The 14,125-nt window shown below is 40.3% G+C and overlaps 4 protein-coding genes across 8 annotated transcripts in view; 2 read left to right on the top strand and 2 right to left on the bottom strand.

Moving 5' to 3' along the window:
- The first annotated feature begins 1,163 nt into the window (after positions 1-1,163).
- LOC143429813 (nucleolar protein 16) lies at positions 1,164-2,174 on the top strand. Its single transcript, XM_076905608.1, has 3 exons — positions 1,164-1,367; positions 1,466-1,790; positions 1,859-2,174. Exons 1-3 carry the CDS (start codon positions 1,267-1,269, stop codon positions 1,982-1,984), a joined length of 552 nt encoding a protein of 183 aa, XP_076761723.1. The 5' UTR covers positions 1,164-1,266; the 3' UTR covers positions 1,985-2,174.
- A 161-nt stretch (positions 2,175-2,335) lies between these two features.
- On the bottom strand, positions 2,336-3,948 carry LOC143429812 (uncharacterized). The gene is made up of 4 exons (XM_076905607.1): positions 3,519-3,948; positions 3,208-3,394; positions 2,952-3,133; positions 2,336-2,876 (listed from the first exon to the last, which is right to left on the bottom strand). The coding sequence occupies exons 1-4, from the start codon at positions 3,654-3,656 to the stop codon at positions 2,649-2,651; spliced, it is 735 nt and encodes a 244-aa protein (XP_076761722.1). The 5' UTR covers positions 3,657-3,948; the 3' UTR covers positions 2,336-2,648.
- An 890-nt stretch (positions 3,949-4,838) lies between these two features.
- Positions 4,839-13,214, top strand: Lztr1 (Leucine zipper like transcription regulator 1). Of its 2 annotated transcripts, none has more exons than XM_076905826.1 (10): positions 4,839-5,017; positions 5,397-5,705; positions 5,811-5,925; positions 5,984-6,150; positions 6,216-6,777; positions 6,873-7,290; positions 7,391-7,569; positions 7,647-7,931; positions 8,007-8,127; positions 12,983-13,214. In XM_076905826.1, exons 1-9 carry the CDS (start codon positions 4,911-4,913, stop codon positions 8,124-8,126), a joined length of 2,262 nt encoding a protein of 753 aa, XP_076761941.1. In that variant the 5' UTR covers positions 4,839-4,910; the 3' UTR covers position 8,127; positions 12,983-13,214. The 2 variants fall into 2 exon arrangements, with proteins under 2 accessions (XP_076761941.1, XP_076761940.1); XM_076905825.1 differs by having other exon boundaries at positions 4,840-5,017; positions 6,873-7,323; positions 12,983-13,212.
- The window catches only part of LOC143429942 (pleckstrin homology domain-containing family G member 5), a 58,618-nt gene continuing 52,971 nt past the window's right edge, over positions 8,479-14,125 (bottom strand). For 2 of the 4 annotated variants that reach the window (XM_076905814.1, XM_076905818.1), the window contains 12 exons: positions 13,282-13,558; positions 12,759-12,904; positions 12,367-12,678; positions 12,138-12,287; positions 11,806-12,066; positions 11,434-11,685; positions 11,132-11,346; positions 10,874-11,044; positions 10,571-10,797; positions 9,841-10,067; positions 9,449-9,709; positions 8,479-9,346 (listed from right to left, as the gene is read on the bottom strand). In XM_076905814.1, the coding sequence (XP_076761929.1) occupies positions 9,704-9,709; positions 9,841-10,067; positions 10,571-10,797; positions 10,874-11,044; positions 11,132-11,346; positions 11,434-11,685; positions 11,806-12,066; positions 12,138-12,287; positions 12,367-12,678; positions 12,759-12,904; positions 13,282-13,558 (2,244 nt within the window). In that variant the 3' untranslated portion in view covers positions 8,479-9,346; positions 9,449-9,703. Of the gene's footprint in view, positions 9,347-9,448; positions 9,710-9,840; positions 10,068-10,570; positions 10,798-10,873; positions 11,045-11,131; positions 11,347-11,433; positions 11,686-11,805; positions 12,067-12,137; positions 12,288-12,366; positions 12,679-12,758; positions 12,905-13,281; positions 13,559-14,125 lie in introns of those variants that run through there. The other 2 variants (XM_076905815.1, XM_076905816.1) reach the window with 2 other exon arrangements.

Genomic DNA, 14,125 nt, shown 5'->3' with positions numbered 1-14,125 from the left:
GGTTAATAAATAAATTAAAGACTTTTTAAACTAACGATCCTGTTGTTTTACCCTTTTATCCGTAAAACGCGTTCGCGAAACGATACATTGGTTTAATATCGCCGCGATGTACAAAGTTTATTTGTAAAGGATAATGAACGATTATTCGTTTCGGTTTAATTTTTATCATTCCAATTTAAATAACAAATCCACCGTATTAATATCAATTATTTACCTTTACGTTATAAACGTGATGAAATATTTTTAATTAAAAACAGAAAAAACGAACCGGTTCTAGTTCGTTGCATTCGATTTAATAATGGAATCATACGACAAATGTTTTTAACAAGTATTCTTTATATCCACCACGTGTGGAACAGTTAAACCAAAAGTTCGATAAAAATTTATGACATCGATCTTGTTTCATGTCCATTGTGAGTGAAATGGTATTCCAGTGGAAAATTGTAACAAAAGACTGCGGTACTTAACAATGAGAACGGAACGTGCTTAAACTTAATTGTGCTTTATGAAAAGCCTTTCCATCGTGTACTAATTGTAAGGTTTCGTCATTTTGAGGCCAGTGAAATGATTAACATACAATGGATGATCAATGCTGAGAATCGAATCGATTCAAACCAGGAAGGAATTTTAAGAGACATCGCTTGTTATTCGATTTCGGATAACAGATACTTGAATCTATTTTGGAGACACGTTTACCTTACTTCCGGCTATCCTGACGTAACCGCTCGTGATGAATCACGAATAGAATAAATGAAATCTATGTAGATCCAAAATGTATTCACTAAGTTTCAGATAGATTTGTACTTTGCAAATTCATCCTATAATAATGATTTTCATATTAATATGTATCAATGAAAACAATTGCACTTGAGAATAATTGCACCAGAGATGCCTCTTTAGAAACAAAATTTAATAAGTTCCAACTCATACCTTAAACATCACGATACGACGTATATCTCCACTTTACTTCTACGATTAATATTCCTTCATTAGACGTGAAAAATATCTAACTTTTAATACATTTTATACACTGAAACAATTAAGATTCTTCTTTGATATAAATTTAAAATAACTCAACGTTGCGGTTGCAACATCAGTCAGGCCATCTTCCAACGTTGTTCGACCCTATAACTAAACTAGGGAAAATTATTACATATTGTACAGCCTGTGTGTTGTAGATTCACGTGAAATTGTACGCATGCCAATTTCAGTAAATAAGTTTATCAATCGTTTAGCAAAAGCACGTGGTAATTTGTGGTTGTGAAAATGACAAAAATTAGAAAGGTGAAACGCAGGAAGAAATATCGTATGAACGTAAATCGCAAGCGATTGCGGAATAAGTTACGTAAATTACCGACTATAACATGGTAAATATAACCCCAAAAAATCATTCTGTTAATTTTGATTAATGATATATACATTTGTTGATTGTCTACATAAAAATGAAATCTTATCGTATACACAGTCCTCAAGTGAAAGATTCATGGGAAGTAACAAAATCTACGCAAACCAACCTGAAACAAATGGGTTTAACGTATGATCCAAATGAAACTTTGAATATACCTAGTACGAAAGAGATCATTAAAAATGTTACGAAATGGAAGATCGACGACGCTGAGAGTAAATCACAGACCGAGGAAGAGGATGTTGAAATGGAACCTGTAAAGAATTATGTGGCACAGGAACTTGAAGCAGAGGCAAAGGCACCGAGGAGAAGAATGTTCAAGCTACCAAAAAATCAAGTGTATTTCCTCACCTATTTGATGGATAAATATGGAGAAGATTATAAGGTAATGTTTCGCTTTATAGTAATTTATTTCACACTGATAAAAATGTTTCTTATTATTAAATTATGTAGGCTATGGCACTAGACAGGAAGAATTACAATCAATTAACGTGGAAACAAATACGAGCTAAAATTAAAGTTTTCAAAGGCATTCCGGAGCAATATAACGAATATCTTCAGAATAAAACAGTACAGTAGTAATTAGTTCTTTGCTGTATTTAATACACATATATATATATTATATATGCGCGAGTATATTTTAATGATAATACAAATTTATATATAAAGTATTGAGATATAAAATAAATTAATTAATTAATGCTGTTATTTGGGTAAGTACAAAAACAATGAAATAGAAAAAACGATGCATTTTGTATGAAACAAAAAAGTTTTTTGTAATACTATACATTACGGATCATTAAAATAGATTTATGAGTTTTTAAATATCTCTAAATCCTTATTTTGTATACCAATTACAAAACTTTCTATAGCCGTGCACTGTGCATAAAATAAATGAAACTAGAAGAGAAATGTTTACTGTGATCCGACGAGGTAAATAAATAATTTATTAAATAAATATATATCTATATATCTCGAAAAAAGAAGCAGTACAAAAAGTATAATAAAGTTAAATGATTGCGAACATATTACACTGTGAGATCTTTAAAAAATTGTACACTTTTATTTGTGTTATTTTTCTTTAAAGCTTGAATTATTTTTCTTAAAAGGGTTCATTTTCGTACAAACTGCAATCACTTCAATTCATTGAAAAAATTGTGCACAGTATGCCGAGAGCCAGACATACTGTCCCTTTTCTTCGTTCTTTTCCTTATCTTCCTATTTTTCTTATAGAGAGTATCGTTCAACAAAACAAAGGAGCAGATAAGCTATCTTTCGCCATATAGAACATTTTTTTCCTAACTGAGTCCATGGATGCGTGATACCAAGTGCACTCGGTCGTTTCCGCTGGCATATCAGGGATAGGTCTTGTTTGGCATCCGATTATTTCTACCTTGTGCTTATGAGGGGAGATACTTAACAAATCTAAAGTTTTCTTAACTTCCTCTGGTTTCATAGCGTTAGGGTTGTCCTGATTTTTATAGACAAAAATGTTAGAGACCCTACCGAAGACCATTAAAGACGTGTGATCGAGAGAAACATTTACCTGTTTGTTAGCAACTACTAAAATTGGTACGTCGTCCATTCTTGCGTCGCTTAATAACTGTTTCAGAATAGAAGCAGCCGACGATAACTTGTTCACGTCGGACGCGTCTACTACGAACAACAACAGATCTGTATCTTGCAAGAAAGCACCCCAATATTTTCTAGTGGCATCAGAACCTCCGACTAACGATAAAATTATGTTTTAATTACTCTATCAGCCTGGCGGACAAACTCTTTAGCTTAAGAAATTTACATACTGTCCCAAACATTGTACGTGACAACCCCGTTCTTTATTCTATATACAGACGAACCCTCTGTCGGCTTCGGAGGTACTGTGTACGAGGTCTCGTCGCCGTTCGCAACACATATTTGGTTTATAATCGACGTTTTCCCAGCTCCGTCCAAACCCAACAGGAGCACTCGTTTCTCGTGACTGTCATCGAGCTATAAAAGCAAAGAAACGATCGGTGTTTAAACGAGTCTACATTCCGGTGGCAAACGAAACCTTCGAGTCGGCGTTTCGAGACGAATCTCGATATCGTCCACGAGCAGAATCGGCATCTCTAACCTTGGACACCTCCTCGAAACCTTCGTCTATCGTTAGGAGTTCTCGTTTTTTCCAGTATCGGTACGCGATATACGTGCCGATGCACGTGCAGCCGATCCAAAAGATTTTCTGGCCGTTTCGAAACAAATTACGTATCATTCTTTCCCTCGTATTATTGTTTTCCTCGCACCAGAGACCGATAAGTGGGGCTCGCCGACTTTCTCGGCTTCGGATCCGCGTGTTTATCACGTCGCCTCGTGCGGAAATCAGTTCTCACCGCATGACACCCTACCTCACATCGTTCAAATTTTACCGCACGTAATTACAAGGCTCACGAAACACATTTACGAGCTCGTTTGCATTCGATTCGGCTTCTAACGGTGTATACAATAAAATCCTTCGCCCTTTGAAAAACACCAACACTTTCTCCGTTCGTTAACTTGGTACTACTGGCTCAATTAAACTCGGACTGATTCTCCCCCGTCTGAATCGCACGATTTTAATACAGAACAGAAGATACTTTCGAGGGCGATACGGTTTAACCTTCTCAATTCTTCCTCGTTCGCTTGCGTTTCAATTTGTATAGCGTTGAAATAAATTTTATAATTTCTTTCGATGAAATTTTATTTTTTCCCCGTGGCGCCATCTCTGTGAAAAGTGCTCAAACTGGTCGCACATCGTTATCGACAGCAAAGTGAACCTCTGAAAGACTCGTGGCGCCATCTCGGTGAAAAGTGCTCAAACTACTCGCCCACGATTATCGACACAGAAGTGAACTACCGACCGACTGGTGGCGCCACCTGTGCGGAGAGCGCTGAAACTAATCGTCGATAAGCTTCAGCGTTTTCTACATAGATGGCGCCACCAGTCGATCGGTAGTTCACTTCTGTGTCGATAATCGTGAGCGACCAGTTTGAGCACTTTTCACAGAGATGGCGCCACGGATAATCTCGACCATATGGAGAGATGACGTCACGTGCAGTGGAATAAAATTCGACGTCAAGAGAGGTACGAGCGAGTTAATGCGCGTACATAAAGGTATATATTGTAAAGTATGCATTTTATAAAATGTTAATACCGATTATGTTAATCGCGAGTGAAGTAAACAACCGTATGCGAATCGTACGAAACCTTATTACACTTGGTTACGATCGACCGGATCGATATAACCTCACTATTTTGACAGATTTGACAGCGAGTGGTTTTAACCTTAAAAGTATCGAATAGCGTAAAGAATTTATTTGATATTCGATACGATAGGATCGAAACTCATGTTTAAACGAGTTCGCAGATTTGTATCTGCTCGATGAATGTCTAAAAGAAATGATGAGAAATGAGAATTGAACGAATCAATGATGCGTAGGTTAACATAGAATATTTCTGTGGGATCATATTTGCTTGAAATAACAAGAAATGGATAACGTTTCGACTGCAGAATGTTTAACGCTTGATTTCGGTCCATTCGAAACTGTTCACCGGTGGCAGCGTATGCCCGAATGTGACGAATTCGTTGGCGCCAGGTAATTTTAATCGATACAGTTTCTCACTGAGTAAATGTTATTTTTTACTTACTTTAGATTCACCCTGATTCTTTACGATGCCCAACCGATAATTTTGTTACAGCATTTCAATTCCAATAATTATGCACCAATATTTAACTTATATTTGTCATTTACGAGTCTCTTTATTTGATATTGAATTTCGTTGTTTCATAGATAGTTGATCTATAACTGTTCGTTATAGATTGTAAATAAATGATATCGAGTAAGCTTTAAAGATTGTTCTTATTAATTCAATTTGTATTCTTGTTGCTCTCTATTATCGTTCTTTAAATGTTACATTAGAGAGTGCTTTGCAAATGCATTATTCCAAAAGTTCACCTAATTGTATTATACACAGGCGTAGCAAACACACTGTTGTAGCGTACAAAGATGCGATCTATGTATTCGGTGGTGATAATGGTAAAAGAATGTTGAATGATTTGTTGAGATTCGATGTGAAAGAAAAGTCGTGGGGACGTGCGTTTGCGACGGGAGCACCTCCCGCTCCACGTTATCATCATTCCGCAGTTGTGCATGATTCTTCTATGTTTGTATTCGGTGGTTACACTGGTGACATACATTCCAATTCAAACCTGACCAATAAAAATGACCTATTCGAGTACCGGTTTCAAACTGGCCAGTGGACAGAGTGGAAGTTTATTGGGAAGTATGTTTCGCTCATTAACTTATTTATTTAATCTCTATCTGTAATTGTTTCTGAATACATCTGTTGTATAATGATGTACGATATAAACATTATATTTCTTTGCAGAACACCTGTAGCTCGATCAGCTCACGGAGCTGCTGTCTACGATAACAAGCTATGGATATTTGCTGGTTACGATGGCAATGCAAGATTAAACGATATGTGGACAATATCGTTATTAGTAAGTATATATATTTGGAATACCTGAAAGATACATGATAATCTCGGATTAATTTCAGGCTGGAGAGCCAAGAGTATGGGAAGAAGTTGTTCAGTCCGGTGACTGTCCACCAACTTGTTGTAATTTCCCAGTAGCGGTAGCGCGCGAATCCATGTTTGTATTCAGCGGTCAAAGTGGAGCTAAGATCACGAATAGTCTCTTCCAGTTTCACTTTCGAGAAAAGCGGTAAATTCATAGCGTAGCTTGGTCCTTTAAAACGACATCGTATCTCGTGAAATTCAAATCGTCAGGTGGATGCGAATTTCAACGGAGCACATACTTCGCGGCGCGCCTCCACCGCCAGCGCGACGATACGGTCACACCATGGTGAGCTTCGACAGACATCTGTACGTGTTTGGCGGCGCGGCTGACTCTACGTTGCCCAACGATCTCCATTGCTACGATCTCGATACGCAGACGTGGAACATTATTTTGCCTTCCGCCGATAGCCAGGTCCCGTCTGGTCGTCTGTTTCACGCGGCAGCAGTGATCGGAGAGGCGATGTTCATTTTCGGCGGGACGGTCGACAATAATATTCGATCCGGGGAAACGTATCGATTCCAATTTTCGTCCTATCCGAAGTGCACCTTGCACGACGATCTTGGAAGGTTGCTGAGCGGGCGTCTTTTCTGTGATGTAGAATTTGTAGTAGGGGACACAGAGACAAAGATACCTGCTCACATAGCTATGGTTGCGGCTCGGTCGCAGTTCCTTAGAACTCGCATTAGACAAGCTCGAGAGAAGCGCGATAAACATTTAGAAGAAGTGTTCGGTACTGTGGATGTACCCGTTAAAGATATGCCATTGTTAGAGGTAAATTTACTACAGTGGTCACCCTGACGTTTTATGATTCTGTATGTATGGTTTCTGGAAGGGATTAAAAAGATTGCAGTCGTTTTATGTTACAGGTAAGACTGAAAGACGCTGTACCAGAGGCATTTGAAATGGTCCTAAACTATATTTATACCGATCGAATCGATCCAACGAAGAGGAACGAGGATGGCTCGAGCAGTCGTGTTGAAGACCCACTGAGCAATCGGATAGTGCTTCTCATGATGGATGTCTATCGTTTAGCTTTGCAGTTCAACATGAAACGGTTGGAACAACTATGCGTGCAATACCTTAAGGCAACCATCAGTCATGCGAACGTTTTGGAAGCGTTACACAACGCCGCCCACTTAAAACTATACTTCATAAAAGAGTTTTGCCTGAGTTTCATAGTGAAGGAAATAAATTACAATCAGATCGTAATGAGCAAAGAATTCGAAACCTTAGATCAACCTTTAATGGTGGAAATTATTAGGAAAAGACAGATGCCTCAAAGAGGTGCCTTTCCTAGACAATGTGACCTCAGTACAGGTGCAACTTTCTACAATTCTTTGTAAGCAAATAATTTTTTTTTATATGAATTTATTTTTCACCTTAGGAACAACATTGGAACAGGATATGGAAGCATTTCTGAAAAGTGTGGGCAAAGAATTTTGTGATATAACGCTGATGTTAGACGGCGTACCGATTCCAGCTCATAAAGCCATTCTCGCAGCTCGATGTAGCTACTTTGAGGGAATGTTCCGTTCGTTCATGCCAGAAAATAATATAGTGAATGTAAGTTTATTGCACGCCTGTTCTATTTCTTTTGTGGCTTTCGGTTTGTCGTAACAACACGCGTATCTTTATCGTAGATACAAATCGGTGAAATGATACCGTCTTCCGAATCGTTCGATTCCTTGTTGAGGTACATTTATTACGCGGACGTTTCGATGCCGCCAGAAGATTCTTTGTACTTGTTCACTGCGCCAGTTTTCTATGGGTTCACGAATAATCGATTGCAAGCGTTTTGCAAACAAAATCTCGAGATGAACGTTACCTTTGAGAATGTCATACAGATCTTGGAAGCTGCCGACAGAATGCAAGCTGTCGACATGAAGAAGTATGCGCTGAATCTCATCGTGCATCACTTTACGGAGGTGCGTACATTACATGTTGCAATGTGATTGCTGTAAATCTGGTTCTATTATAAACGTCGCTTTACGTTGTTACAGGTTGCAAGGCTTCCACGGTTGAAGCAACTAAGTCGGGAGCTTTTGTTAGACATTTTAGAGGCATTAGCTGACGATCGTAGCGAAGCACGAACATGTCAGGACATGGCGAATGATTGCTGACGTAAGTGTGCTTTACTGTATTCTAAAAACCCTCAGTACAGCGCGCGTATGTAAATAAGTAAAGGAGGTGAGAAATCTATATCGAGCTGTTGAGGTATCATAAAAGATGTACAGTACTTTATGGTATTTAATTTGTTTGTACATAAAATATAATTTACAGCGAAGTTCTTGTAAAAGTAAATAAAATAATGTAGGCTAAATCGCATAGAATTAAAACCTGTACACTGTATATCTCGTTTGATGAACATAGGCTAGAGGAAATTAAAAATAAATTGTCTATATCATCGTCTGTGAAAAAGACGATGCGGAGGTTCAGGAAGCCGGAATTTAATTGGGTATTAAGTAATTAACATTGTTAATAAATTATGTACTATATTTTGACCTTGACCGCGAACGATCGTACATACACGCACAATCGATATTTTTTTCTTTAAATGGTAATTTAACATTTTAAGCTTAATGCAAGCTGCGCGAATTTTCTGGGTATGGGAAGGGGGGTTCGAAAGAAACCTTACGTAAAGGAGCTCGTATAAAATCATTGCTCTTGTTTTCTTTCTACGTATTGTTGTCTCTAGTTAGGTTACGTTTATCAGACAGCCCAACTATTCACACACGAGTTCAGTCTCTTGAACAAAATATTGCGAAATTGAATTTGTACTTAAAGTAAATGTTTCTCTCTCTCTCTCTCTCTCTCTCTCTCTCTCTTTCTCTCTCTCTTTCTTGCTTCATACATTTCGTAATTTTTCGCATTCGTAAATCGTGTATTCATCGAAGCTTGTACGAGGGATTAGCGTAACTGTTCACATCGTCTTGTTTTCTCTACATAAAAGTGTGATTTCTTTCTCTACGTGTGTATGCGCGTGTCGCTCTCCTCTAAATGTTCGTACTTGCTCTTTGTTTCTTTATATCGTCAAATCACGAAACTTGTTTAAAATTGTTTCTCTAAAGGCGTCTTACTTCAACTATCATGGTCATCTAAACTTAAATCACGTTAAATAGTCGTAATATTAAATTACACTAAGTAGGCCTCTTTTTTTTTGTTCTGTTCGTCGCTTAGAATTCTAAATGAACTAGGGTAATATCGAATACGTGGCCGTGTCAGCCCGCCACGGGCCGTATTGATTACAAAACGAGATCTAGAAATTACACGGCTAGAATCAAATTAGTTACAATGATACGATCGTGGTACAAACTTCACGTTGATTTCGAATGGCCCCAATCTGCAACAGATTCTTATGTAGTCTTAGAAGTGGAACAGATTTCTCTTACGTTCGCCATAGTAAGATAGAATTTATTCCGAGGCAGTTGAGCTATTCACTCACCGATTGTAAAATTGCTCGGTTCATATTGTAGGCACAGGGAGTACAAGACGTTCATCAAACTCAAGCTGTATTCATTCTCGATTATTCGAACCCCTTCCTGGTCCTGCATGAAAGTGTGTGCAGCACTTGCATACAGACAACAGGAAGCAACATCTTGTTTCTAGACACGACGTATCACGTACACCCTCATATCAAATGCAGATGGTCCGTAGCAATTTATCTTTTCGGCAGGTTACTCTTGTATCCCAGCTCTTGTCATTTCTAAAACGAAGACGTGCTTTCAAACTGCACTTTGCAAGGTCCTTCGAATAATTTCGTTTAACATTTAGCATTTAAAAATTTCACCGACGATACCATCCACCGGATCAAGATTTTTAGATCAAATAATCAACCTTTTCCTCCGCGATGCTGCTGGTCGATGGCATCCTGTGCGAAGGTTCCAGCCTTCTTCGTCTCTCCTCGATGGCTTCCGCGTCAAAATTCATCGCCGGCTGAACCGTCTGCGTCACAGACGTGCTTATGTGTCTCGTTTTAACGAGAGGCGGGTTTCGTGACTGAGGTATCGCGAATGCTCTTCTGAGTGCCCCTCTCGGGGGCGACGGTGGTGGATACGATATACCTAATAGTATTTTCTTAATTAACATCCCTAACGTTAACGATTTCTTATACTTTCCTCTCATGCTAACATTAAACAGTAAATACTCCGTTATTCGTGATTATTTTACAGTGACAGGATTGGAAGAAGCATCCGATAGGTGTAGGATTTCAGCCATTCTTTAAAAGTAGGATAAGTGCAATGGAAAGAAATAAATTAGGCCAGACATGGCTAACTGCAGCCCGTACGGTAGCAGTTCTCAACGAGTGACGCAAATCTTTTTTTGTTTAAAACAGTCACTGCGGTTAAGCGAAGCATGGTGGCTTCTGTACGCGGGCTCCAGTTGGTCATGTCTGTATTAAGCTTTCGTTGTTTGATTCTTCAATTTGAAATATTCTGTATTCTCCTCCTATTCTAATGCAAGATTCTGCCAAGCATGCACAATGCTACGTTTCGCCTAGTTGCAACATGCTTCTAAGGGGTGAGAGAGATGGTAAAAGATATAGTTTCGTGTGGGTAATTGCTACCTCGGTGCCCTGGTGAAAGCAAAGTGTCCTTGCTTTTTGTTATTTGGGGTACTATGAGAAGCGAGTTCGGTGGTGTCGGAGACACGGTCGAAGTTTGTGGCGAGGTGGCTAGGGTCAAGTTTGGCAGCGATTGGCCCAAGCTAGAGTACGCCGGCACTTGGACACTCAGCGTGTTAGGCGTTGGTGACTTACTCAGCAGATATCGTCTATTATCAAATTTGTTAGGACTAAAATAATGGTTAAACGTTGGTCAGATTGCGATTGAACTGTTGCGTTACTCCATTGCACTCACTGTGCATTTACCTTATTTGCATGGGCCTGTGGTTGTGCCCGGAACTCTCGCCCCCTTCTTCCGACGACACGCTCGAGGCACGCGGTGGTTCGCTCGTTTCGACGCTGACGTTTCTACTCGCATTGTAACTAGGCAGGAAGCTACTACTTCCCGGCGAAACGCCTTCCATCTCTATACTTCCACTAGAAAACAATTTCCGTACTCTAATTCTGCAACTTTAATTTTCAACTCGTTCGCCTAGAAACTCTGAATTAGATTAGAAGTCGTACCTGTGACTGTGAGCAAGACTGCTCACCCTAGATGCTCTGCTGCTACCTCGAGGTGTTTTCGGGATACCCTCGCATTCCTCTGATTCAAATTCAACGTCGCCAAGGAACGTACTAGGTTGTCTACTAACCGTGCCTAGATTCATGGTGCTGCCAAGCGGTGGCACTTTCATTAATGCGAATTGTTGCTGAGCTTTCCTTATCGATTCCATCCAAGACTAGAGAGGAACAGAGTAACGTATAAACCCTCAGATAAATGATGAACGTGGACGAGAAGTTTCGGGGTACTTCAGGATGAAATATACCTTGGCTAATTTCGATTCTCCGGTACTTAGAACCAGAGCACCTGACGCCGCTCCGTATTCGTTGAGATAAATCAAACCTAAGCTGCTTGGCTCCTTCAGCTCGTGTATTCGGATGCGATCGATCACGTACGGTTGTCTTATAATCTTCAAACCGCCTCCAACGGTGCCAGCCAGTCCGCTGGACGAGGTCTTCTTGGTCGACGGTTTGCAGATCAATAGCATGTCTGTCAGTAACAGCACGTGCACCTCCATCTGCGAGATACAAAAAAGTCTCGATTACTTCTCAAATGTTCGAGTGTCATTACGGAGATCTCAGTATTCAATCTTTTGCAACAAGTATACATTTCGAGATTATTAAGAGTTCCCACTCACTTTGCTACTGGCGGCGTCCCTCAGCTTCAAATCTCCTTCGCGTAGGAGTACTCTGAGCGTATCTTTAGGGCAACCAGGCATCGGAGCCGTGGTGATATCAAATGAGCTGTGATTTCTAATAAGTTTCTCTAGTTCTTCGTCCTTGGAATCGACCACGTCGTAACTCTCTATTCGAGACGCAGCGCTGGCCAACCGCGCTGTCTCCTCGCTCCTCCTGAGAGCTGCGTTCACAGACGCCACGAAGTCATCCACAGATTTGATCTACAACGTTCGAAATGATTTATAGAAACAGTAGAAGAGTATTAATTGAATAACACGACGATGTATGTTACCATATGCGTCAACTCTGCGCGTTGCTCCTCGTTCTCCGTGTTCTTGTGAACAGCCTTCAAGAGGAGAGAGTATTTCGTCAGCCTCTGCATAGGTTTCACCAGTATATCGAGTAATTTTAGACGATTGCAGTCCTTTTGAGTCTCGCACCACTAACAAACGGAAAAAGTTCGTTAGAATATATTCCAATTTGAATTTTCTCTTTAATTACTGATCTTTTGAGATTCTTACCACCAGATAGACCGTGAACAGTTGATTATCATTCAGACGGTCTCTGCAGTATTGCTGACATCTGCTCTGCTCTGCGCAGTACCTGGTGTAGGGCGCGAACGTTTGCTCGAAAGTCTCGAAACCCTGCAGAAGGTAACCAGGATCGAGCGGCTGTCCAGTGGTCCTCGAGTGATTGATCATAAATAGAACGTACTCGGTCCAGAAGTAGCGATTCGCGGTGTAAATCTCGGGGATGTTGCTGAAGAGCTTCGTCCTGTCGACCTCGGTCAGGATACTCGAGGCCTGCAGGCTGCAGAGGCACGCCATGAACAGCTGAAGCGTTTAAACAAATCGTGAAATGATAAGGGAAAATAGGCAGAGTCTGTAAAAAATATTTATTTACAAACACTCACATCCGCCACGACCTTCAGGGTCTTGATGTAAGCTACTTCTGTCTGAGCTAATTCCCACAAAGCAGTTTGCTGTTGTTGCTGCTTCTCTGACAGTTGGTCCGAGTTCTTTACAATTTCGCGCCAGTCATCTTCTAGGTTGTACAAGGCTGTGATAAAGTTCATAGATTTTAGGATTGCGAACGGTTAGTTAGGCCTGATTGTGATTCTCTCTGTTTGTTTTACAGCCTGGAACGCTTTGAAACAAGCGACAGAGGACGAAGAAGTTGGCCCGGAATTTTATGCTCGAAAACGGCAAACGGATTCGACAGACGAGACTGTAAAATAGCTTTTACCTAAACGCGGATACCATTAACGGTGTATAAAAGAACAATCATTGACCAGTGTTATATAGATATGTATATTAACTGTTTTTGCCAGTGTAAGATAATTTATTGTATACGAATATAAGTCTGTTATATAAAAAAAAATCCATCGCGACCACTGATCATCTAAAGAAAAGACAACTGTTGTTAATTGAACTAACCATCTTCGTTAAAGGTCAGTTCACAGGGCAGTTGGACGTCCGAGAGCTTTGGGACGCCGTGTTTATTGTATTCGTCCAGCTGTGCGGTGAGCAAGTCGATTTTGGTACCCTTCGTGTTCATGAAGAACCCACTCCAACGCTGTTTGCTGGTCTTGAACCCCGCAGCCCCAGCGGAACTCCGACCAGACGTGAGCGTGGTGGTGCTACCGACCTCGGAGTCGACGCTCGAGTCTTCTGTCGAGACGCTGAAGAAACGACCGCTGCGACACCGATAGCTCTGCCAATTGGACACAATGAAGATAACTTTCCATGGAAGATAATCAAAATTTCATTGAAATCTACGCGGCACATTGCCAATCGCGTACTAATTCACGCATCGATTTACGTTGCCTAGTTCACCTTCTATCGAAAACACAAATTGTGAAATACTAAAGGATCCCCCTCCCCGTTGATCGAAGTTATCTGTATCACAGGTCTAGCAGTTTATCCAAGTAGTTATCGTCCGTAACAGTCAGACAGCTCGCTAACGTTTTGGGGCTTCCACGGTTTCCCTCGTAAGTCCTCGATAGCGGGATGCAAGGATGTCCATTTTATCGGAAGCCACAAGCGGCCTCTGTCTAACGGTAAGCGGAGAACTTAGAACAATTGTGGAGGCAAAGCTCCTTTCTGAGGAGAACAAACGTACAATACAAGAACGGATAAAATATCCCAAGTACGTCATTATGTGTTTGCAGTTGCAGTACAACGAAGAGGACCATTATCCAAGTTTAGTACCAACGTTTTACTTTTATTTTAAGATCTATAATAGTAATATTGAGAATATTGCATAAGTCACGATATCACT

Source organism: Xylocopa sonorina, chromosome 12 (genome assembly GCF_050948175.1).
Source record: "Xylocopa sonorina isolate GNS202 chromosome 12, iyXylSono1_principal, whole genome shotgun sequence".
Taxonomy (NCBI): domain Eukaryota; kingdom Metazoa; phylum Arthropoda; class Insecta; order Hymenoptera; family Apidae; genus Xylocopa; species Xylocopa sonorina.
The sequence above is the reverse complement of the archived record's forward strand: the minus strand, read 5'-3'. Positions and strand labels throughout refer to the sequence as shown.